Below are 26,689 nucleotides of genomic sequence, written 5' to 3'. Positions count from 1 at the left end.
TCTTTATTGAATATCACTTACCTATCCTTGCATTGTGACATTATAAATTCTCTAGCACATCCAACATTAGGGATTACAAGAGAGGAAATTGTTTTATTTCTTACTGAATTTTTCATCACATAGCATTTTTAAAGTAGTAATATTTTATCATCCAAGGTATTTATTTAAAAGAAAGTCTCCAAATTTTGCATTTAATGCTCCTGAGAACAGTGGTGGCATATGCCAAACAGTGGGGTGTGGTATATCTTTAGTCTGATTAAGTGATATGTCTCCATATGAAAATCTGTGTGTGTTCATATGTGTGATTTTCTCTCTGATTCGATTATTTGTGGATGGTATCTATAAAAAAACAAGGTGTTTTCTGTAGTTCAAAATATTTAAATATTTTTAAGGACCTAGTAGTTAAGGATTTAATTTTTCTTCTAGGTATTTGGCACTCCCTGAAATTATGAGAATGATAATGAAACAATAAGTATTCTTCACTGGTATTCTGGAGTGAATAAGCTAGCCACACATTCTCAATCCCCCGTTATTTCCTTCCTACACCCAGATTCATAGTGCTTACATTCATTTGAGTCATTCATTTCCTTTAGTTTTATAAATGTTTATCAAGCCTTTAGTTCTGATCTCTACTAGGGGTTTCAAGCATAGATTATATTTCTATCCTGCCCTCCTGTTCTATAGAGACAAGTGGAAACATTGGCTTGTCCACACTTCAGTAAACTTAACAAGGCAGTAAGTGGTGAGTGTCAGGAATGGGATGGGATATGGTACTAAGGGAGTTTAGAGGACAGACAGATTTCACAGGGCTAATAAGAGAAGATTTGTGTAGCAGATAGAATACTCTTTTGGCCTTGAAAAGATGTAAATGATTTAGAAAATCGGAAAAATGCAACAAGAGAGAGAAAAGGAAGTAAAAACAGCACAGAGATGAGAAAGTAAAATATGCTTATAGGAGCAGGGAAATGGGCTAACATTGCTAACATTTATTAAATAGTGTGTTTTTTAAGTGCTTTTTATGTTATTTCATTTTATCTTCACAATGACCAAAAAAGAGGAAGTCGTAGTTTAAAAAATTTTACAAAGACTAAAATGAAAGGCAACCAGAAGGTATACACTACTTTTACTCTGACACAGAAGTCCATGTTTTCTCCAGAAAAGCACCTTGATTAACTAAAGATAGTATCATCCAGCACAGATGCTTGGATCATGGGGCTTATAAAAGAGGTTAGTTGCAAGTAATTGTGGAAGTCTTGTATGTCATTGGAAGGAAAGTTGGAATTAGTCATGAGGTGATGGTGAGTCATTCACTTACTCATTCAGACAACTCATACCTATTGAGATCATGTTATATGTAGGTAATGTTCTAAGACCTGGAGATGCACCAGTGAACAAAACAGGTAATATCTTAGAGAAATATATTGGAAAACATTGTGAAAACACAGGTTTAGTATATGGATAAAAGAGGGGGAAAAAACCCTAAACTCTTTTAGATATTTTATTATTAAAATAAGTACATTTATTTCCCAGATTTATAAAGGCAAAGTAGCATATGGTAGCTTTTATCTCAGATCAAGTTTATTTTAGACTCACACCTGTACTCAGAAACTATATTGTGTGTCCTCATACCTTTTGCCCCCACCATCAGGAAGAAAAAAAAAAAAAGAAAAAATCAGAGGAATGAGGAATACCTCAGACCTTTCTTAAATGGGATACCTGTCAACTTTCTTTCCTCTGTATCTATTAACTTTTACTTTTGATTCACTATTCCTATGCCATTGAAAAGAATACATGCAAAATATGTATTTTGGCTCTGGGTTTTTTCAGATATTATTAACAACAAATTAGCTGTCATTTCGTGTATTATGCAATATTTAGACAACTTAAATGAATATATTATAGTGATACTAGTATATTTGGGTGGTAGTGGTCTGATAATGATATGAAATATTTTAATACACATCTGTTTTCTTCTTTGGTTATGAAACGGTTGCCTTCACAGGATAGCAGTGTTTTCCCAGCTCCAAAATTAGCCGTTTCATTTCTGTTACTGAAACAAGTTTTCATAAACCTTTACTGTACATCAAAGAAGAATGTGCACATTTTGAGTCAGCGAATTACCCTAGTATTTTAGCTGTTAGGGTATTTGTAACTTGTCTCAAATTTCAAATTATTAAATTTAGCTCACTATTATTTCAGGTAAAAAGCAAAATGTACCCTTTTTGATATTAAAAATTATATCTAGGGATGTTCTCGTATAATGAAAAATACCATTTTGAGATAAAATATTTCCAAGATATTTATCACAGTGTTTAGCCATGAGGTGTTTAGCATTTATCCTATTAAAGAATATTATATATCTAGAATTTCAATGAAATTTGATCTGCTCTCAGACTGTATATTTTAAAAAGTATAGTAGTTTGTAATACTATTCTACCAGCTACAGATACCTAATTTAATACTCATCAGTAATTTTGCCAAAAAATATTGCAAAGAATTTTTCATTTGATGGCAAGTAAATTCATATTTAGGGAAATCAAAATGGACTTTAAAATATTTGAGAAATACCACTTCATTCATTTTCAAAGTAGAACTCCAGCTTCATAAAGCAGGGGTAATTGTGTTTTCCATATGATATTTGGTAATGTCTGGAATCACTTTTGATTGTCACAGCTGGAGAAGGAGGTGATACTGGCAGCTTGTAGGCGGAGGCTAGTGCTGCTCAACATTGTGCCGTGCACAGGACAGCCCCCACAACAAAGAATTACCAGGTCCAAAATGTCAGTAGTGCCAGTGTTGAGAAACCTTGTCCTAGAGGCTGGCAGGGAGTAAACCTGCCACCACTGCGTAGGTGCCAAAAGTAGAGAATGAGATTTAAGGTAGTTTATTACTCACAGCACAGAGTATCAGTTGCTGCACTGGTCCCAGTCCCCATGTCTTGCAGGGCAATGTCATGGGCCCGGATGGATGGATGCTAGGTGAAGAATGGGCTGTGCCAGTGCTGAGGGACCCACAGCCTGGGGATCAGGACCTGTTGAGCAAACAGCCAACATGTTGCAAACTGAAAGTTTCCAACTCTCCCCATCTTGTGGCGTGAACCATTCCACAGTAGCCACCCTGTGTTCACCTTGATTTAGCTGCCTGTGTGACTAACTGTAGAAATTATTCAGTATCAGAATCAGTCAAGCCCTAGGGCTCCACACACTCAGGAAAGTTCATGGATACTCCAGGTCCCCTGGGGCCTGCCTCTCCTAATGCTCACCAATAAGAGCCTGGAAACAAGGACACGTCATAATAAAGGCTCACTTAGTTCTATTCATGAGGATTTACATGCAATCACCTTAAAAACGTTTCACCTAAGTATTCTTAAATTCTTAAGGGGAAAATACTGTTCATTTAAGTTGTTTATTTCTCTACATAACCCATAATATCCTGTGACTCCTTTCCAATATTCTCTTTGTCATCCCCAGAGCACCCACCCTGGGCATGACTCCAGCTCCAGGCATTTGCATGTGATGTTCCTTATGTCTGAAATGCCCTTCTATCAGATGTCCCCATGCCTTTCTCCTTTACCTCGTAGATGTCCTACAGGCCACCTCCTCAGATAGCCCTTCCTGACCACCTCATCTAAAATTGCACATCTACGCGTATTCCCCACCCAAATCCTTACCCCCTTGCTCTGGTTACTTTTTCTCTTTAGTCCTTATCCTGGGTATATTTCACTTGTTTGTCATATTGCTACAAGAATGTAAGCTTCAAGATGTCAGAGGTTTTTGTGTGTCTTGTTCATTGATAAATCCTTAGGGCTTAGAACAGTGCCTGGCATATAGCAGCTATGCAATGAATATCCATCAGATGAATGAACTGGGCCTTTTATTTGGCTGTCATGACTTTAGAAATCATAATTCAACTGGTTAAACAAAACCAAGAGTGATTGAAGAATGATAATTTTTTATTCTAAAATAAGGAACAATAAGTTCAATCATTTTTTCTTAATGATTTTGGTATTTACTGAAATTGTTCTAATAATGAGCTTCCTTGATGACTTTTCAGGAATCTGATAAATTTTACATATTCTCATGATTCATTTGAATGTATGCAATATTTTTAATAAAAAATGAGCTTTTTAGTTAAGACACCCAAGACATCCCTGTCAAACTTTCCCAGGCTCTCTGAATTGACATCTCATTTCCTTCTACAGCTTCATATCAAGTTTTTCTTCTGTAGTTGCATACATGACCTACCTTGAATGGTTTTGTACTATACACTTACTTAGATGAATTATTCTGCACTAATATTTTTTATGGATTTGCTGTGGAATTGTAAAGATTCTTTTAGCTTACTGCACCAAAATTGTTACAAAACATGGTCTTAATATCACTATTTTAACTATCTCCCTTTTTCCTACAGATTATGCTACAGTTACCCTTTGACATCTTCTGTATATTAAAAACAATACATTTCTAAAACTGATAATCCATGTATTTTATTAAATCAAAAAAATTAATTTTGAACTACTTTTATTTGAAAAATAGAAAAAATTACAAAGTAATATAGACAGTTTTTATATCCCTCACACGATTTTTCCTGCTAGTAACATCTTACATAATAATGCCACAGTTATCAAAACCAGAAAACGAATGTTGATACAATACTATTAAAGACGTCAGTCAAATTCCACTGGTTTTCCCATCATGAATTTAGTAGTTATATCTTCTCAGTCTCATGTATACTGTAACATTGCCTCAGTTTTTCCTCGTATTTGATTTTAATATTTGACTTTCCTCATGTACACACTTGTTGAATCCCTGCATTGTCAGCCATCTAATATATTTTAGTAAGAAATGAATCTGTAGTTTATTGAGAATAATCATTTTGGTTGGGGAGTTGCTAAGGCATCCTTCGCTTCAGTAATCTTACACATCTCCACTCCCTTCTCTCTCATGCCCCATTCTTTCCTTCTGATACATCATTGCTGATGTTAATTTTCTTTGACTCTTGTTTCTGCTCATAATTTTTCTTCTTACAATGCTAGTGATCAAACTTTAACATAAAATAGATAGGCCCATTGGAACATGAGTTATATTTCCAAACTTATTGTATCGACTGCTAACTAAGGGGTCCTTGTGAATCACTTTACCTTCCAGGGCTTTTTTCATTGTCTGTAGAATGTAGATAGTGGGCTATACATTCTCTAGCCTCCTTTTTTTTACTAACTACTTATTTCTTTCTATATTATTTCATAAATAAGACTATTCCATATGTATAATTTGTATCCTGTTGTATATTGACATTAAAATTAGAATTTTCATAATATTTACTCTAATTTGCCATAATTATTGCCATGTTGTTGAGCATTTCTTTTGTTTATACATTTTCCTAGTTATAAATGATGCTTTTTCTGAGATCTTTTTGTATTATCTTTCTCATTATTTTGTCTTATTTACTTAGAACATTATTTTCATAGAATAGATCATCAGAAACAGAATTATTATATCAAAAGTATAACCATTTTTTAAACATTTGGTATATATTGTCAAATTTGTCTTTCAGAAAAATTTTATCAGTGCATGCTCCCACTGGCAAAGGATGTTCTCATTAAAAAACTGCTTAAAATGATAGGTTGAAACTGAAGATGTGAGATATTTTATTTCCCTTTACACACTTTAAAATGTTATTATTTATATTCTTATTTTGTGAATTTTATCCTTATGCCTTTTTTCCATTGACTTCTTGGAGTCTAAGCATTTTTAAGCGATGTGTATTTCATTACAGATTGGGAAACTCAGCCCTCCATAATGTTTGCTGTCAGTATGTTTCTCAGTCTATTTTCTCTGATTACAGCACGTAATAATTTTAAAGTAGAGACTTTTAACCATCCCCCTTTTTTTTTTAATAGAAGTATAGTCAGTTTACAGTGTGTCAGTTTCTGGTGTACAGCATAATGTTTCAGTCATACATGAACATACATATGTTTGTTTTGATATCCTTTTTTCATTTTAGGTTACTGCAAGATATTAAATATAGTTCCCTGTGTTATGCAGTAGAAACTTGTTGTTTATCTTTTTATATATAGTAGTTAGTATTTGCAAAGACTGTATGTTCTCTAGTTTCCTTTTATCTCTAAAATACCGACTATAACTACTATTTATAACTAGGCTCCTGCCTAGTTTTATTATTTCCTTTCCCTTGACTGACTGCTTCAGTTTTGTAAGGCTGCCTATGGACTAAGGAGGGTTTTGACTATGTGCATTTTCTTAGGTAGTTTTAGAAAGGTTTTGTGAGATTAAACTACAATTCGGGACTGGACTTTATCGCATTTACTCATCATCCACACGTGCATTTTGCTTATCTTTTTTTTCCTCTCTAGGTAGTAATATGGGTCTGAAACAAGTACATTTTTGATAGTTTAGCATGTTAAGCTCCACTAGGAAGGTCACATGAAATGACGTTATGTGTTGTCATGGTAATTATAAATATACTGAAGAATTATAGCCCCTGGTGTTTAAACTCAATTTGGAATCTGACAATCATTATCTTTCACTAAACCTGATGCCTAAGGAAAGTGTGTGCTACTTTGTTTTCTTTTAAAACTTCAGTAAAAATTATCAGCTGAACTGATGCACTATTTGAATGTTTAATGATCAAGTGCAAAACTATGAAACATATTTAAAAATATAGCTAATAAAAAGTCACTTTCTTATGAAATTAAATTTTTCAACTGACTTCTAATAGAACTGCCTTTTCATCTAATATGAAAGAGATTGAGTGATTTAGTATTAATGCGATAAATTCCAGAGTATTTTTATAAATTATAACCTATTTCATAGGAATAAAAGGAATATTCAAGAATGCCTGTGATATTTCACATTCAGAAGTTGAAGCAATTTTTGCTCTGTTCTGTCTCCCATTAAGTAGGCAGAATTGGGTAGTAAAAGGGCATTAACGGAAAATGCTTTGTCACAATTCACAATGAACACTCATGTTTTGCATTCTTTCATGAGATGTTTAGTCAGTGGCCACAACGGGGAACAGTGGGAAGGCTCAAAAAACAAACTTGGTTTTATTCACAGGTCCTAAAAACAGAAGGCATGCACACCATATAGGGCCACATAGAAAAGCCCCAACGGTGGTCTGCAGGCAGAAGATGAAGGAAAACCATTAGGCCACAGGCTTTATTGGAGTTTGTCTGGGTAAAGCAAGTCAGGACAGGATAAACAGTTTGAGATTGTCTAGTTTGAATAATTCCACTGGGCTGTAAGTGAGAAAGCTGATCACTATTTGCATGGTACCTGGCCCTGGGATGATTAAGGCTGAGGAATGTTGCCTCTTGAGGCTTGGAGACCAGATCAAGAAGTGTGGCTCTGAATGGATCAGTTTGCACATGAAAGACAAGTTCTTGGCTGTGCCTCTTGCCGCCTCTGGGAATTGGCTATCCCCAGGAGAGGCTGTCTCCCCGCAGCTAGAAAGGTTTTTTTTTTTCTTTTTTTTTTTTTTAAGATGTCAAAACATCAAAAGAGACAGAAAATACAAACATTAAAAGTATTTCTAATACAACTGTGATAATTATCCAAAAATTTGTAGTGGAATATTGTAAAATGATCTTGAATACACATTGTATAACTGTGGGGACTTTCCTAAATTGGAAGCCACTCCAGCCTGCATGGTGTAGATGTGGCAGTGTTTCCTCCGAGAGCTGTGAATGTGACGTGTTCCCTGACTAGAGCGCTCCCAGAATTGTTTCCAGGGTCACAGGCCTGGCAGTAGTGTCTTCATCAGGGTTCTCTGGAGAAACAGAACCAGTAAGATGTATACATAAAGAAAGAGAAACAGATTATATATTTAAAATATTAGCCTGAAGAGGGTGTGGAGAAAAGGGAACCCTCCTACACTGTTGATGGGAATGTAATTTGGTGCAGCCAATATGGAGAACAGTATGGAGTTCCTTAAAAAACTAAAAGCAGAGCTACCATATGATCCAGCAATCCCACTCCTGGGCATATATCCAAAGAAAACTCTTAATTCGAAAAGGTACATGTACCCCAGTTTTCATAGCAGCGCTATTCACAATAGCCAGGGCATGGAAGCAACCTAGGTGTCCACTGACATATGACTGGATAAAGAAGTGATATATATTCTCAGCCATAAAAAAGAATGAAATAAAGTCACTTGCAGCAACATGGATGGACCTGGAGGTTATCATACTAAGCAAAAGTCAGACAAAGATAAATATCATATTGTATCACTTATATGTGGGATCTTTAAAAATGGTACAAATGAACTTATTTACAAAAGTGAAATAGACTCATAGACGTATAAAACAAAATTATGGTTACCAAAGGGGAAAGAGGTGGGGGATAAAGTAGGAATTTAGGTTTAACAGACACACACTACTATATATAAAATATACAGATACCATGGACCTACTGTATAGCACAGGGAACTATATTCAATATCTTGTGATAACATATAATGGAAAAGAATCTTAAAAAGGAATATATGTACATGAATCATTTTCTTTACACCTGAAACATTGTAAACCAACTATACTTTATTTAAAAAAAAAGTACCAGCTCACAGGATTGTAGAAGATGGCAAGTCCAGAATCTACAGTATAGAGTGACTGGTTGTCGATTCAGGGAAGAGTTAATGATATTTCAGCTTGAATCCAAAGACAGTTTAGAAGCCAAGTTCGCTCTTCCTCAGGGGACGGCAGTCTGATTTCTCTTAAAGCCTTCAACAGATTGAATAATACCAACTCAAATTATGGAAAGTAGTCTGCTCTGTTCAAATTGTACTGATGTAAGTGTTAATATCATCCGATAATACTGTCCCAGCAATATCTGCACTGATGTTTAACTGAATATCTGTGTACCGTGGCCCAGCCAAATTGACTCATAAAATTAGCCATCACACATGGCTAGCTGCACAAAATGCTTTAAGGTGCGGTTAATGTAAATCAATAGAGAATTCTCTTGAGAGCACCAGCCTGGAACCCAAGAATTACTACCATCTCTGGTCATGTTCATGTACTTGTTTATCTGCATTTATTACAGACATATAAATTATGACTTTTCAGGATCTTTTCTTGGGAGGTGCTTCTCCATGGATCCCTCACATTTCTGCATGTCTTAGAGTGATGCACTAATTGCCTTGTATTCTGAAGTATCCTTACAAGAGTGTTTGCGTAGAAAAGAGACTTGGAAGAAGAGGCAGGGTATCCCTCTGGTGCCAATATGCAGGGCTGCTTGTGGCCATTAGAAAATATTTGGGTTTAAAGTCTGATTTCTTCTCCTGTAATGCAACCCTCTGTGTGTGAAGGCATCCGTACGGGCCCCAATGGGACTTTGGACTAAAGAGACACCAGTCTGCTGATGACCATGTTGCTTGCTGTGCATGAGTAATAAAGTCCTCCATATCTGACCTACAAGTTTTGTGTCATCAACCTTCATCCATGAAACAGTGACCGGCTAACGTGTTAGCTTGGAAGTAGGGTAAAATCTCAGCTCTTGACAGTTGTTGAAACATTTCATTTTACTCCTTTTACCCTTTAGATTACTTTGTTGGTAACTAGGATGCGGACTGTGGCTTTCTCTTGAATCTTACATACGCTCATCACTGCATCAAAGATGAAATATCTGAATGTCATAGACCATCTGTATTACTCTCTCCCCAAACTGAACTGAAAATATGCTTCTGAGAATAGAAGGAAACCACTGTGTTTTAATGTATTCTGTTCATCTAGAAAACAAGACCCTAATATGCACTTTACGTATCTCTTTGAATAAAACAGCAGAGTATTTTGTTCCCGTTGAGAGCAGCTTGTGTATGCAGGTTCCCTGACCTAGTAAATGAACTGAGGAGGGACCGGGAATGAAAATGAGGCTAAGAGCATCAGCTAGCCACTGGGGACAGATGATACGGAGAACGTCCTGGCCAAATACTCCTGTAACCTTGTGAGATAGAAAATTCAGCAGGCAAACTTTACTGCCACACTATTAATTAAATGAACTTCATTCACACATGTCAGATACATCTGAGCTGTGACGCCTCAGGCCATACTGAAATGCACAGAGAGAATCTGTATTAATTGAACTATAGGAAAGTGAAGCAGGAGAGTTTTCTAAGCGCTGACTCTGAGGCAAGGTGAGACACCCCTGGCCCTAGGCATGTCTGCAAGAAGAGAGCATTTCTAGCTATTTAAGACATGTGGCCAGCACCTGCACTCATGCAAACACTTTTGGAACGCTCAGAAAAATAATGTCTATACTAAGAATAGGAAAACTTGGATACATTGGGAAAATACAGGCACTGTGTTTTTATAATGGCAAATATGGGGTGTGATTTCCAATTAATTTCTTTTTATGTTAATCAGTTTCTGTTGTGAAGCATCAAGATTTATGTATTATTCTGGAGATATGGTTTATGCACCTTAACATAACCATGGCCACTGTTTACATCCTTAGCCATTTTTGATTTTTTAAAAAATCTTGGACCCATTTTTAAACATAGAAGATTTTATTTTAAATATATAAAACTTTAGTCCTGTCCTCTTCTATAAATGTGTATTATCTAAAGGGATGCTTTAGTTTTAAGAAATGTTTTACAGCCTCTTTTTTAAATGCTCGTTTTATCTAATTCTAGGTCTTAATTTTAATGGCTTTCTGATTTATTTATTTAAAATTCACATAATTATTGTTTTTCACTTGCATAAGTTTTACTATCTCCTACTCATCTTCATTTCGTTAATGGTAGGTATCACTTAAAGGAAATAACAACGCTACCATCAAGAATTTTTCATTTCAGTGAAAAGTCCAGCTTTTGATGAGATGTATGTTTTTCTAATGCACAATTTACATATTATGTTCATTTATAAAAGTTATTCGTTAGGTACTAGGACAAAGCTTGCAAAGAAAAAGTAATAGAAATTTTAATAATTTGAGTCAAAATAATATGTTAATCTTAAGTGTTCACAGAGTACATGAAAGTCTGTTTTTAACCTGAATTATATGAATAAATATCTCATTTCGTCACTTAAAAAGGAACGTATAGGTATAATCTTAAAAAAAAAAAAAAGAAACCATTATCTACTGGAATTTTTCTAGTGTTTTGAAAAATACAAGCATGTTAAGAGTTCTTGTACATTGGTAATTGAAAAAGTAAGTATTTTGTGAAATCTAAGGGAAACTTTGACCAGATTTTTAAAAAGTTCATACTCTTCATTTGCTATTAGTTATAATATTGATAATAATAATAATACTGTACTGAGTGTTGATTTGGGGAATGTAGAATACTTGCACTCTCCCCCAAGGTAGCAAAGCAATCTACTCTAGCAAGTTTCTCTTTATCAAACAACTTTCTTCCATTTGAACAGTCATATGTTTCTTTGAACTAGAGATTTGTATCTCTGTTACCTACGTTTGTTTGGAAGTTCAGTGCCATGATTGTTCTTCATATGTTCTTCATGACCTAGTTAAAAGATTTTGGTCATAGAGTTCCTAATTGTCGATCTCAGATAGGCCCCAACCAAAACCTCTTGAATGAAAAATAAATTAATGTACATAAAATCAATGTTCTATATATCTTAGCATTCTATCAAAGTAGTAAGTTAAAATCAGATGCCAAATGATATGGAGGCAGAGTGCTTTCCTTATCAATGTGTATTTATCGAGAAAGGGATTTGCTGATTGTTCAGGCTTTGTTCTAGAAGTATAAGAGGAAATTTATTTGTGTCTGGTTAAAGATAGCCTAAAAAGATTCCCAAGTTGTGCACAGACTCTTCCATGAGTTTTTTTTTTTTTTTTAATTTGTATTCAGCCTCATTTTTCCCAGAACAGTTAAAATAAATGAAACATACACACAAATAATGTTAAAAACACTCTAGGCTAATTGATTCATTACTATCTCAACAGACAGATAGATAAAGGGAAGATTATAATAATAATGATACTAGCAGTAATAAAGTTTGTAGCAACATGTATGTAAATTATGTGCCAGACATTATTTTAAGAATTTTATATATATTAATTCATTAATCATCAAAACAATCATATGAGTTAAACACTATCATTATGCCCATCTCAGTGATCAGGTGTAACTCACTCAGTTAGAGGAATAAGTAAGTGTCGGAATCTAGGCAGTGTGATTCCAGAACTTGGGATCCAAATCACTATTTTATGCTCTTAAGGCGTTCCATTTTTCAAAGAGAAAACAAACAAACCAATTAGAGACAGGATCCTCCCCAGTTCTGCTTTTTAGAATTCAATTCCATTCCTCTCTATTTATTCACAACTGACTCTGCATATCCTACTTCTAATTAAAGTTGGCCACTGGTCAAAACACAAGGAAATCTTACTGAATAATTATTTTAAAAGAGAAAAACATAAAGAATATGTCTATCAAAAGTATATGCAGGATATACATACATTTTAAAATCCTAATGAATTAATAAAAACTAGGGTATGTTGAGAATTTACAGTGTTATAGGCCTCAGGCTAAGTGTTTTCTACATAGTAGCTTATTTACCTCTTGTTATCACCCTACAGAGTAGGCACTATTATTATCATCACTTTACAAATGGAGAAATTAAGGATCTGAGTGGCTGAGTTGCTTACTTAAGTGTCAGAAACAAAATTTCAATCCAGATAATATGGAAAAAAGTCTGCTTCATATGAAAAAAAAGTCCCAAGTCAGAAGTCAAAAGGAGATGTTTTCAAAATGCAAAGGTTATTGAAGAAGGAAGTTTCCATGCTGGAGTAGGTTTCAAATGGAGCACAATTTTTGAAAACTAGCTAACAAGATAAAAACCAGCCACAGACAATGATAAATAGAAAAGAGTAAACAGCTACTCTTTTTCCATTATGCCAGAGCAGGAAAGCGCTCAGTAAAATTAAGTGTCAATAAAGTAAAGACAAAATTAAACTTTTTTTCTAAGCATAGGCACAATTAACCTGTGAAAATTACTCATATTGGTTGGTAATGAAGCAGATAGCTTAGTGAAATTGAGAACATATCTGATTCACGATAATGAGATTTTCAGTTAGGTCAAATCGCACATTGTATTAGTCATCCTGAGTTAGGGCACATGCTGATTAGCAGAAAGGGTCACGAAATAAAATTTTACCCTTTCTAAGGCCAGAGGGCCATGATTAAAGAACGTGGTAACAGTCAATATTTATCACATCTGCATATGAGAGAATGTCACGTAGATTTCCCAGTAGGGTGTGAATTGCACGTCTCTGTCTCCAATGTACTACTCCCAGCCATTTTATCCAGTGCATTCCAGTTCTCCACCTCAGACCCAGGAGGAAAAGGGGCAAAGGCTTCCCTTGTTTTGAAAGAAGAGAAGGAATTTGCAATACTGTCTCATGCAGCAGAAGAATGGAAATGTATTTATGATGTTTTGTACAGTTTGGAGCGTGGTTGACAAAATGGCAAGATGTGAGGACAGGATTCGCCATAGGAACAGTGCAGTCATACACATCTCTACATTGGGGATCATCTGACTTGGGCTTTATCCCGATTCTGCCACTTCTTGTGTAACAATAGACTGTTCTTATAGAATAACACTCATTCTTAAGTATTGGAGTTTCCCCTACTGTAAAGGTTTGAATTAGGTGAGCTCATATGATTGTATATTTATAGCATTATTTTGAATTATCACTGCCTGTATCTTAAAGCAGCCTATGATAGTGTTCTTTATAAAGTAAGTCTAGAATACACAGAAATATTTTAATATTTCTTTGAGATGCACTATTCATGCAATTTCATGATGAAGGGTATTCTGGACTTTCAAAGGTATACTTCTGCTGGAACTGTTCATCTCTTGGCAAAAGGGCATTCATATTATTTTTGTTATTCATATTACATGCTTGAACATGCTTACTTTTTGAACAGAATACTTGATTATGCTACTTGATTTTTTTTTCTGAACAATCAGTGAAACTGTGTTTTTGTTCTGAGAACTTACCTTTCACCCTTTTTTCTCTCATTAAATTTTTCTGTTTTTCTGCATATCAGTGTTTTAATTACAGTATTTCAAGAGAGAGCCTGTCATCCACATAAAATAGCATTTAAAACAAAATTGAAAAATATTCTCTGGAATGATATTTGCAAAAATCACACCATAAAGAATGCATGGATCAGAATGTATTCTTTTTAAAATTAAGTAGGACAGAAACAGTGGACACTAATGTAAAATTTGCTTCTTGTTTTTGCTTTTTACAGATCTGGATAATGTGGAGGGCATTGCTGTGGACTGGATTGGAAATAACCTTTACTGGACAAACGATGGCCATAGGAAGACCATTAATGTGGCCAGGCTGGAAAAGGCTTCTCAAAGTCGGAAGACTCTTTTAGAGGGGGAAATGTCCCATCCCAGAGGGATTGTGGTGGACCCTGTGAATGGGTATGCAATATTTGATCAGCTTTATATAAAGAAAGTGATGTTAAGTATATTTGGTTTCTACATACTTAATTGTAGTAAGTTTTATTTAAATCCACATGTGAATTCACACGTGAATGGTCTGATTGGGAAAAGTTACTCATATAATGATTTCCTCTTCTAGAAACTGTGCTAAATAAGCATGTTAAAATACATTGAACTGAAATAGATTATTTGTACAAAGAATATATTTACTTGATTTATTCAGACAAGTATCATAGTTCTCCATTTTAGACAGCCTGACACCAAGATAAGTAATAATTCAACCAGAGAGTCAATCAAATTTTTTTTAATTAAAGGCTATTGAAATTTGATGTGTTCAAAAATAGCAAGTTTTTTTTGTACATTTACTGTGTGCTAGGCATTTTGTTAAATAGTTTACTTGGCTTTTCTGTGATCCCCACAACACTCCTTTGAATTAGTTGCTATTCTCATTCTTGTTTTACAAAGAAATTGGTAATGGATCTGCAAAAGACCATTTGATTATGAAGAGCCTGGATGAATATTTAAACTCAAACAGCCTGTCTCTAAGACTTTACTCAGAGACACTATACTCCACTACTTTCTGCTAATCTAGGCTGGTGATCATACAAGTTGCCACATAACTGTAATTGCCATATAGTGACATCATTTTATACTGTGTGCTACTTGTGTTAGGATGGGTGATTTTGTGCAATTCATGGGAATATGTTATCCTTTGATTTTTATTCAGAGCTTTTATCTGAAGATAAGCAATACTGTGCATACAGAAATATTGAAATGTGAAAATTTCTAATAGAATTTCAGAATTAAATGAATGGATTGCTTATTTTACATGTTCAGTTGTTGCATGTGAGTTTTATCCCCTCCGTGGTTTGTATTTCACTGTTTCAAAATAGCATTGCAAAGTATTTTTTATACCTTACTGTACATATACAAAAAATACTTAATGAATAGGAAGCACATGACTCCTTTATGAAATGAGATCACTAGATTGCAGTTGGTAAAATTGTCTGTGTTGAGAATAGCTCCCAATACAGTCAGGGTGCTTTTTCCTAGGCTAACACCTAAGCAGTGGGTGAACTCATTGCATGTGTTTTTATAAGGCATAATTATAAAGTAATTTTAGTGATTTTTTGTGTGAATTCTTTACATTTCTGTAGTATTCCTGAACTTTTAAACCAAGTCATCTATCTGACCTTTAAGCCAAGGCAATCTTAATTTGAAGAGAAAATATTAATTCCACACTGTCTAAATCGTTTTGAAGCCAGATGTTTCAAATATCTCTTAAAAACCTCTTCCTTCTCAGTATTCTGATAGAGGAAAATGTTTTCTGATAGAGATAAAGGAGATCTTTGAGGTGCTCAGGGAGATGACACAAGTATGGAGGTCATAGAATCAGATGATTTGTAAGGAAACTTAGTGATATCTCTCTCGTCAAATTCAGGTATCCACTTCAACACTTCCCAATTTAGATTTGCAACCTAGAGCAGGCATCCAATTTAGATTTGCAACCTAGAGCAATTTTATAGTTCAAGGACTTGGGGACAAATCTGATTGGTAAGACTTTTTCTTTTCATTAGGACAATATCTGCATCCCTGTAGTATCTACCAACTAATCCTATATTTGCCTCTGGTGCTGCAAAGAGTGACTCTTCTATTTCTTCCATCACACAGATTATTAAATAGAATACTGCCATTATGCATCAACCTGCTAAACAAGCAGACACACGTGCATGTACATACGTGCGTACGTGTGTGTATATACACATATACATATAGACACACATTTTTCCCTTAGTAACATACTGTGCCCAGAGCTCTGCACTAGGTAGGCAGTGATTGACAAAACAGGCGTAGCCTTAACCCTCATGAAGCATCTTGTGTCATCTGCAAAGTGGGGAGTAGGGAGTTAAAACAATAAATAAGTACCAGATGAGCAACTCATGTAATTTCTAGAGACCAAAGTGATGGAGTAAAACAAACAGGCTGACATGATGGAGACTAACAGAAACCTATTTAAATGAGTTTGCTCAAAGGCCTCTTTGAGGAGGCATCATTGAAGTTGAGACTTAATTGGAAAGAAAAAAACAGTCATGGAAATTGAGGGAAAGAGTAGTTCAGATCAAGAAAATGGTACATCTGAAGATCTTAAGTTGAGCAAAAACTTAGCTGACAGAGGAACTGAAATGAAGACAATGGGGCTAGATTGTAGGTGGCAGTTGGGAAAGTGACTGAAGATGCAACTGGAAAGCAAAGCAGGGCCTTGCCCACCTTGATGAGAGCTTTGTACTTGGTCTTTAGTGTAAGTGTGAAATAGAGAAGTACTATGAACAGATTTATATTTTTAAAAAGACTATTCTTACTGTTCTGTGGAGAATAGACTGGAAGACAATAGGAGTAGAAATGGAACCATGTGAATTTAACTTTCTAAATAATTGATCCTAATATAAATTTTTAAAAAGAAGAAACTTTCTTTTGGAAAATTCCATTTAAAATAGCGTAATATAGGAGTGGGTATAACTCAGTGGTAGAACCCATGCTTAGCATACATGTGGTCCTGGGTTCAATTCCCAGTACCTCCATTAAAAATTCTGTATCACTAAAAACACTTTAAAAAAATAGTATAATATAACTTTAAGCGAAACATTTCAGAAAAAATTATTTATCTACATTTTTTCTACCGTTGTACCTCTGTGCAACTGTACACAGGAAAAGAGCTAATTTTTACAGAAGGGCTAGGGTTAGACTAAGTCAGTAAATTGCATTTGAACAGGTCTTGAAAAATAGAAGTGCAGCTTTTCTTGCTACAGTAGAAGGCCAGCTTAACCTAATTTTTATTTGATGAATACTCTAAGACCCACCTATAAAAAATATATGTTAGCTCCTGCTAATTTTATGGGTTGTATTTTCTATTCTGTGGGTTTATGAGTCATATTTACAAATATATTGTAAAACATTTACAATATAATTTTAATCAGATAATGAAATGTGTAGATGATAATCACATATCTAGTCTCTGTCAGATTGGCATCACTTGTTTAAAATTTGTTTTTCTTATGTTTTGTTTGACTAAAAATAATCTTAGGTAATGGGTCAGATCACAAACAATTCTTTCTCAAATAGCAATACAATATAAATACGTTTAGAATATACAGAATTATCTTTTGTGTGTGTGTGTATGCATGCACATATATTTGCTATTTGGGTTAGGAAGTCACAGAAAAAGAGTGTTACTATTATCAAAAGGAAAAGCTGGGAGGAAAGATAATCACAATTTTAACAAGTTATAAATTAGCAACAACAATATAACTGCATTGATTAACTGTGTTTAAGATTTCAGGAAAGCTATCAATAGAGATGAAAAAGTTGCATATTTGTCTTTTACATAGTTAATTTATATAATTGAAATAAACAAATGGAATAAATTTTCTATTTGTTCCTAGTTTATCCCAATAATAAAACTGCTTGAAGAACAGACATGATCCAAGATAAGCATATTGCCATGTTTCTTTCTAGAATTATTAGATTAGAATGTATTTTGAGTTACTAAAATTCACCAATCTCAGTATACTTCTTCAGGTCTCAAAAGGCACATCAACATAATTATAAACTGTTAAGAGAATTTAAAAAGTGCCTAATTGGCATAAAATAATGGATGATGCATTATGTCCTCACTTGTCCCAAATCTGCCTGTTTAGATCACAGTAGGATTTTTAGACATGGATACAGATTTGTCCCAAAATACCTCAGAAAGTTCTTTAGAGTCCATAAAATGCGGGAGACAGAGGATCTAATAAGGGCATTCCAGGGTTAGCAGCTTAGGAAAGCTTTGAAGCTTTATAAAGTTGTGTATGAGGTGACTGAATTAGAGCCTACACTTTAATTAATAACTCAGGAGCTTTCACATGACCCTGAAACAACACATGCAGAGGGTTTTAACCTTATTCATGAGGGAATTGGAACATTAGCTCAAGGCCCCCTCTCCCACTGTCATGGCTTACACAAAAGGCTTGTTTTTAAAAGCAGATGCTTTTGTTTGAGATAGAAATTAAAACTCAAAATCTCAAGGTCAGTCACCCTGCCGTTATTAAACTTATATGCAGCTCAATCATCTTCCGTGGGTTTTGGGGTAATAATAAGCAGCAATTACATCAGGAAGATGAATGAGACCTGGCCAAACAAACCTGGTATGACTGTGCCCTTTAGAATAAAGACAATCCAACTGCCTGCTTTAAAAAGCAATCATTCATCTGAGATTAAATAAAGTCTGGAGTAAATCATTAACCGTGTTGTAATTCTCATTCCAGTCAATCTGTTTTTTAATCATATAGTTGATTATATGTTTTATAAAGTGGACAATTTAAAAATGGTTAGTAATGCCTCAAGAATCATTTCCCAAACTTGGTAACCAATGTCAAAGAAACCAGTATTTGGCATTTACTATTAGGTTAATTAATGAATGAGGCCAGTAAGTGTGGTCGTGGTGATAGTGGGTTTTCTGTAATGTGTCCAAGTGGGCTGGCTGCACTGAACAAAACTTAGTCCTTCACAGCTGCCCCTCTCTTGGGCAGATAAGCATTTAGTTAGAAGAACAAGTCAGAATATTTTACTTAGAACATTTCACGTAGGTGTCAAATCTGAGGAAGTGTCCCTCTCCATGGTGGCTGGTTGAGATAACACGTGTGTGCTCTCGTTTGTCATGCCTTAGCTGGATGTATTGGACAGACTGGGAGGAAGATGAAATAGATGACAGCGTGGGAAGGATCGAGAAGGCCTGGATGGACGGCTTCAATCGGCAGGTCTTTGTGACTTCAAAGATGCTGTGGCCAAACGGTTTAACTCTGGACTTTGACACCCACACATTATACTGGTGTGATGCCTATTATGACCATATTGAAAAAGTCTTCCTGAATGGAACTCACAGGAAGGTAAAAGACAAACGCGGCTGTTTTAACCCCCAGGCTTCTTTCACAGAGCCGTGTTGCGTTGTGCTAAAAAATACTTTCAAGATTATTTTTACCCCTCCGAGGGGGCTGCCAGTGGTCTCTGTGGGGCGTCTGAGGGAGGCTGAGCGGTAAGGGGTGCAGCTGGCGCTTGCCTCCGGGAAACGGGGCCCAGCTCACTGTGGTATGCCAGGGTTTGTGGGATCTTTAAAAGAAGCTCTCAGGATATCAGAGCTATTTTAAAATGCAGAGTTTTTTTCCCCTACATTATTGATGAGTTTGCTATGACCAAGCAACTCAACTCAATCCAAATAGCTTCAATACTCAATCCAAATAGCAGCTGAAATGTAACCTCTGTATTATGACAAGGCAATTAGAATTCATTTATGTGCATAAGGAACTTCATGATACTAGGATTAAAACACAAGAATGAACGACACTTCAAGCCCCTTGGTATGAATAGATATCAACATCTTCTCGCCTCTTTTGGTAGAATCATTGCAACATGATTCCTAAATTCTTGGGTGAAATTGAAGATGGATGCCACTGACTGTAAAAAAGAGGCAGTGTTGGGAAAGCATCACCTCTGTTTTAGCCTAGAATCACCTAAGCACATGCAATGTTATGAACTGGGTTTGACTATTTAGTTAAACAATGGAAAAACAAAATATTAGAAATTACCAAAATGCTTCCTTTGACAATATACTTCCTTCTTTCTCGGTAAGGAAGATTGCACAATTGGCCAAGCTTATTTATTAATAGTGCACTAATCAGTTAAGACTATTGTAATCATTGGTTAACTCTAAGAGTGCTTTAAATGTTTTTCCCCAAATAAGTACAAACGATTTGTATTTAACCTCATGTCACTTACTTAAAAGGTGTTTAGTAAATATTTGTGATTCCTTTGAAGATGTTGATACGTATACAATATACATAGCATTTTATTAGCCAGCACATTTTATCCTACCTGAGGTGAGAAAATGAAAATAAGGAACTCTCAGTTATTCAGCATAGGAAAATTTGGTTTGAAGAGATACCAAATAAAAGGAGCAAAATTTGAATTTCTAACTCTTCATCATTTGTATAATATCCTCATTTCTCCAATATTAGGTGAATTGAGTATAAAATGCTGTTTTTTAATTGAAGTATAATCAGTTTACAGTGTGTCAATTTCTAGTGTACAGCATAATAGTTCAGCAATACATATACATACATATATTTGTTTTCATATTCTTTTTCATTATAGGTTATTAGAAGATATAGAATATAGTTCCTTGTGCTAAACAGTAGGAACTTGTTTATCTATTTTATATATAATAGGTAGTATTGCAAATCTCGAACTCTCAATTTATCCCTTCCCATAGGAAACAAACTTATGGTTACTAGTGGTGGGAGCAGGCAGGGAAGGAACAAAATACTTTTTATATTGTATGTAATATCATTTTATAAATTATGAAAGGTGAAGAAATACTATTATTATGGGAAGTATGATTCCTTTTTCTCTTCTACAACCCTACATGTGAAACAGAACTTTTCACAGGATTGCTCCATTTAAACAACTACATAATACACTGGAATATGAAGACAAACAGAATTGAAATTAGCCCGGAGTCTTGTTTACCTATTTACTACTAACACATGTTTCTGTGTTCAAAATTTAAAATTTTACCTTCCTTCCTGTCATCTCCTAGATTTCTTCAATTTGCATTGACCCAACTGAATAGAAAGATCCCAATGTCATAAGACCACGTTGTATCCCTTGGCTGTTGGATGAGAAATACTGCAAAATACATAAGGACACTCATGTCTCAGATCAGTTTCTATCCCAGGCTATGATGCTGGAATATCATAAAGAAAAGAGACAGGGAAGAGCATCAGACAAAGCCATCTTTGAGTTCGTATTTCTGGACCGTAACTATGATACTACGTAGGAGAGAATTTAAAGGGTTGAAATGTAAACGGTCTCCTTCAAAGAACATGTCCTAAAAGAAAAATATGCTCACATTGTGAAATCCATTTTTCAGATATATTGGAAGAAAATATGTTACTAGTTAGATCATTATCTCTTATACTTATTTGAATATCGTCTCTAAATATTTAGTTATGTTTCTAAAGGTCAGTTCTGACTTTTCACAATGTGTTTATATTTTACAGATTGTTTACAGTGGGAAGGAGTTGAACCATCCCTTTGGACTGTCGCATCATGGGAATCATGTGTTCTGGACTGACTATATGAATGGTTCCATTTTTCAACTAGATTTGATAACGAATGAGGTGGCGTTACTGAGGCGTGAAAGACCGCCCCTGTTTGGGCTGCAGATTTATGACCCACGAAAGCAGCAAGGTATTCGAGACCAGATAAAATTGCTTCTGAGTTTCACACACAGTACTTCACAGTAGTTACATGAAAGTTTTAACAGTGTTACTGAAGTTTTATGATAAAAGGTGTCTAGCCACTCCAAAGTCAATCAAATCTTAGACTTTGTTACCATAAAATTTATTATTTATTGTTCAAAATATCCTGAGTGAGTAATTCTGGGAGTTCTATTTGAGTGAAGTTCAAGTTTTTTTTTTCCCAAATACTTCCTTTGTCATGTCATTTTCACTGAAGAAGGCTGTTAGTTATTTAAAGTAAAAAAAATCCTCTTAATGTTTTCAAAGAATAAGTATTGTGAGCAGTGGGAAAACTTTAAGTGTGAAAGGAACACTATGGGGTAATATTAAAAAATATGTTATATAAAAAAATAGTACTTTTTGGAGTATCTTAATATATTTATCTGATTAGTTTCATGTACATTAAAGGAGCATTTAATTGTTTTAGACGTTATGAAAGTAAAATAATCTACCATGATATTCATGTCTTATTACAGTCAGATAACATTCTTGTATATTTTATCTATATGGATTATTAATACTTACTAGGCCATCCACAAACAGCAGGACTCGTAACTTAGGGTAATAAACAAACAAAAAAAAAGTTTAGTAAATTATGTAGCAGATTTTTTGTTGTGAATCTAAATAGTCATTGTTCCTTTTTTTAATGCAGCCATCCTTGTGAAAATTTAATAAACCTTCAATTAAATAAGTTTGGGATAAAAAAAAGTTCCTGAGTTTTTCAGTGTGTATGTTGTCACTAAGAAGTTATCTAGCAACAAGAGTTTTTTGAAGATATTTTAGCTAAATCAGATTTTAAAAGCAAACTATCTCATTTGAGGGATTCTGTTTTTCCTACTGTTTCAAAGTTGCCTCATTGGGATACAAATGCAGTTTTATAAAATAATGGAAGTACCTAGAGGAGCTTCAGTAGCTAATAAAAGATTGAATTATCTTTAAAAAGAATAAAAATGAAATTATTTGAGATGGTATAAGCTATAGTTGTGGGCAAGAAGTGAAGAATAGAGGCAGTTGGATGGATAGATCCGATGGTAATATTCTGTTCTGTTTGCATCAACTGTGCTCCCCTCCCCAATTACAGTTTCTCTACATTGAACTGGAGACAAGACAAGGAAAAGAAACAACTCTTCTCACCTCCTGTAGGGTCTTCTTTTGAGGATTATTGTTCCCTGTCATCTTGAATGTCATTGCTTAACTCCCTCCTGCCAAATTCCATGCCATTTTCACAGTCTACATTTTCTTCAGACTTCTAGTTGTTTTCGAGAGTTGATCAATTAAATGCAATACATGAGATGAGAAATACTTCAGCTTACCTTAAAATGGACTTGCGCTTGGAGACAAGTCCTAGCGCTTTCTTCTTCTGAAAAGTTGGACACATTGTGAAAGACTTAACAGTGATAAGTGTTTTCTTTATAAAATTCCTGTAAGGATTAGATAACCGTAGTATAAGAGTAGGACCTGCTTTGAGCAGCGCCTGGTACACATTTTATATTAATTAATTTGCCCTTTGCATTTCTTAATCAGGAGTCATATACTTTGTTTCCTTCCATAAAAGCATTTTAAATAAATGCTTCAAAGGGGTTGTGTGTTACAATCATAACAACGAAGTACCTCTGATGCCTCTGATAAGAATATGAGGAATGCATGTCTGTTTTCATGAGGAACATTACTGGTGTGTCAGACAGTGCCATTGACATCATTGTTCAGTGCTATCCCTTGGATGGATAATGTTCTTTTAAAGTACCTTCTTAAAAATTTTAATGAAAGAAACATTAAAATGGAAATTCAGCCCTGATTACTAAACTCTTTATATACCTTTATCGTATAAATCAGTATGTTCTGTCTTAGAAATGTGTTCAGCCAAATTGATTGATTACTGTATTAACTTACATGAAATAATCATTTAGTTTGAATTTTCTCCCCAGTCTTCACGTAACTAAGCATTGACTAGTACTTAGCTGGATCTTTTGAACAGACAGTATAATATGCAAAGGATGCCCGGTCAACATCCTTTTTAGTCAGTAGACATTGAAACTGAATAACCTACTTAGAATTTAAATTTTTAGTGCTTTTTACTCTGTCTTGATTAAAGTGGCTAGATTATGAAGCCAAATGCTCTCAAGTATTCAAATGCCGACATGTTACCTTACCATGTTACATTTTTCTCTCAATCGTGTTTCTCTTTGCATCATTTGAACATTAGATATAAATAAATATTTAGAAACATATAATCAGTGGCACATAAATTTTGGTTAAGTGCTATCTTGTTAGATCTTTTTCTGAGGAAATATGGTTGTAATTGAACAGAAAACCAAACCCCTAAGTAACATGTCACTGATTTTTCATGGAATAGAGTGAGCTAATCTTACATAGCCTTGTTCTTTCTCTCTTTCTCTCTCTGAGAGACTATAGTATATGACTGTATTTATATATATTGTATATAGACTATTTATAGATAGTATTCATACATGTGTCTGTGAGTGTGTGTGTGTATATATATGTATATATATACATGATATAGATGATAGATAACACACACACACGCAACCCCACAGGAACACCATGAAAAATATTTCGAAATGCTATTAACGTAATATCTAAACTCTTTCAGACTTGGTGTCAGAAAATATGAGAGCTAATTTGACCTCTCCAGATCAGGAAAGACTCTTATCAAATTATTTGGTAATATGCCAGCTAATTACAAAAAGATAGGTATATATCCATACTAGACAGAAAGCCAACTTTAGAAATGAATTCCTAAGTAATTCTTAGGGATTTAGGATCAAAATACTTTTCTCATATGCTGTTATTGTTTCTTGTGATTTAATTGATAAGCTTTCTGCCCCTTTCATTTGCAATAGGCGTCTAGACAGTTTTCTACCCCTCTCCTGAAATACCTCACATAAAGTATAGAAGTTACGTAAAACTAACACTCTCTTACCTTTTCATTCTCTAGTTTCAAAAGCACTTATTTTTCCTGCATGTTTTAGAGAATGGCATAGTCAAACCTAAGGACAAGATTCTAAAAAAGGTTGATAGGTGGTATCTCGTATCAAATAAAGAATAATAGATCAACTTCTATGCCAGATATATGCACTTTACTAATAATTAACTAATGATAACTACCATTAAGTGAGCATTCTTTTTAAAATCTGACAAAAGACATTTAGTGTAGGTACTATTGAATTCTGTTATATATTTGAGGGACCCAAGGGTCAGGCAGGTGTAGCCATTCACCCTCAGGCGACAAAGAGCCAGGGATAAACTGGAATTCAAATTCTAGTTTGACCACGAAGTAGTTTTCTATGATTAATTTATGTTGCCAATTTTATAGGTCAAAACTATATAACTACTGTACTTTTAGACAGAAGGAAGAAAAATGTGTTTTCTTCAGTCATTGTAGTTTGACCTTTGATAAATTTTGTATTCAACTAAACTAAAATTTTAATATAAAGAACCCCTTGACTGTTTTCATATAACCCAGGATTCAGAAATCTTAGCTTACAAAGAACTAGTACAACAGATATACCTTTAAGTAAGTACATCTTTAAATAATCTGCCTTGAATGCAAAGTATGTAGACAGAGGATATATGTAATTTTACATACAAACAAGAAAATCCCCTTTATCTTGGTAAAACGGATATATTTAGCCACATACTTGCACCTTGTTTCTATACCCACAAATGACTATTTCTGTCATTCAACTTGCTAACTAAAAGTTTTTTCATTCGTTCATCAGTTCAACAAATGTTTATCAAATGCACAGTCTGTGCGAGACACTGTAAGGGGACAGAATAATTCAACTTGTCCAAAATAGTAAGACTGGGGAAAAAAGGCAGTATTTTTGCTCCAGGTAAACCGTATCTTTAACTTAACTTTAAAAACCAATCCTCATTTGTTTTCATTGTGTATTTCATTTTTTAAAAAATGTATCTGCTTCCAAAGTAACTTAATCTAGAATTTTATTTTGTTGTTTGTAGTATGTAATTTTTTTATCCCTTGTTGATCTAATTTTATTTTTTCAAATATAAATAAGTCAGAGTATAAAAACATAAATTTTAGATTAAGAAAATTTTTGTTTCTATTTAGAAGTCATATGATTATTATTACCTAGAAGCAAATAGTAATTCTTGTTCTAAATATTTATTTTTATAAAGGTTATTTCTTATTTCTAGGTATTAGAAAAGTCACTTAAGTCCTTAAATCTTTAGTAGTTTCACCTGCAAAGGAGATAAAACCTACCTTTGTAAGTTTATTATAAAAATTGAATTAAAATGAATATGTATGTAAGGTAATCAACTCTGATGCATTATGGATTTTCAATAATGAAAGCTATCAATATGTTAATGAACTGTTATTGATATATATGTATAGCTATTTTAATGCTGTTTGTAATCAACCATGTTTTCAAGAAAACATTTTTACATGAAAAATTTTGCAAGCTACTAGAATTTCAGTGAAGACTATTACATAAGCTCTATCTGGAATATGTTCAAGTAATAAATTCAAAAATATATTGGGATACTCCTAAAATAAAAATAATCTAAGGAATTCCAATAAAAGGGAATTATTCAAATCAATTTAGATTTTGGATTTGTATCATGGCAGGACAAATACCAGTTTCTTTCTTTTAACATACAGTATTCACAGAAAGGGAATATATTTAAAAGTTTGAATAACAGTAATTTATTTCTAAATACTTAAATTTTATACATATGAGTCATGCTATTGAATGAAGGAATATGATATTTAACATACATTTTCAATAGGAAAATATGCCCTGGTATATTGTTTTTAGTACTTTCTTATTTCTTACTGTTTTAAATTCATCATATATTTCTCAAAATATTTTGAATGAATTCTCATTTTCCAGGATCTATGCTACTAAAATATTCAATACATAATTTAATTCTGTACATAATATGC

General features: G+C 34.1%; 1 protein-coding gene across 2 annotated transcripts in view; it reads left to right on the top strand.

Moving 5' to 3' along the window:
- The window catches only part of LRP1B (LDL receptor related protein 1B), a 1,593,459-nt gene that overhangs the window by 900,834 nt on the left and 665,936 nt on the right, over positions 1-26,689 (top strand). For both annotated transcript variants that reach the window (XM_032479383.1, XM_032479382.1), the window contains exons 12-14: positions 14,227-14,407; positions 19,134-19,353; positions 21,523-21,712. In XM_032479383.1, the coding sequence (XP_032335274.1) occupies positions 14,227-14,407; positions 19,134-19,353; positions 21,523-21,712 (591 nt within the window). The remainder of the gene's footprint in view (positions 1-14,226; positions 14,408-19,133; positions 19,354-21,522; positions 21,713-26,689) is intronic.

Source organism: Camelus ferus, chromosome 5, assembly GCF_009834535.1.
Source record: "Camelus ferus isolate YT-003-E chromosome 5, BCGSAC_Cfer_1.0, whole genome shotgun sequence".
Taxonomy (NCBI): Eukaryota; Metazoa; Chordata; class Mammalia; order Artiodactyla; family Camelidae; genus Camelus; species Camelus ferus.
Note: the sequence above shows the minus strand (reverse complement) of the source record. Positions and strands in the feature narration are given on the sequence as shown.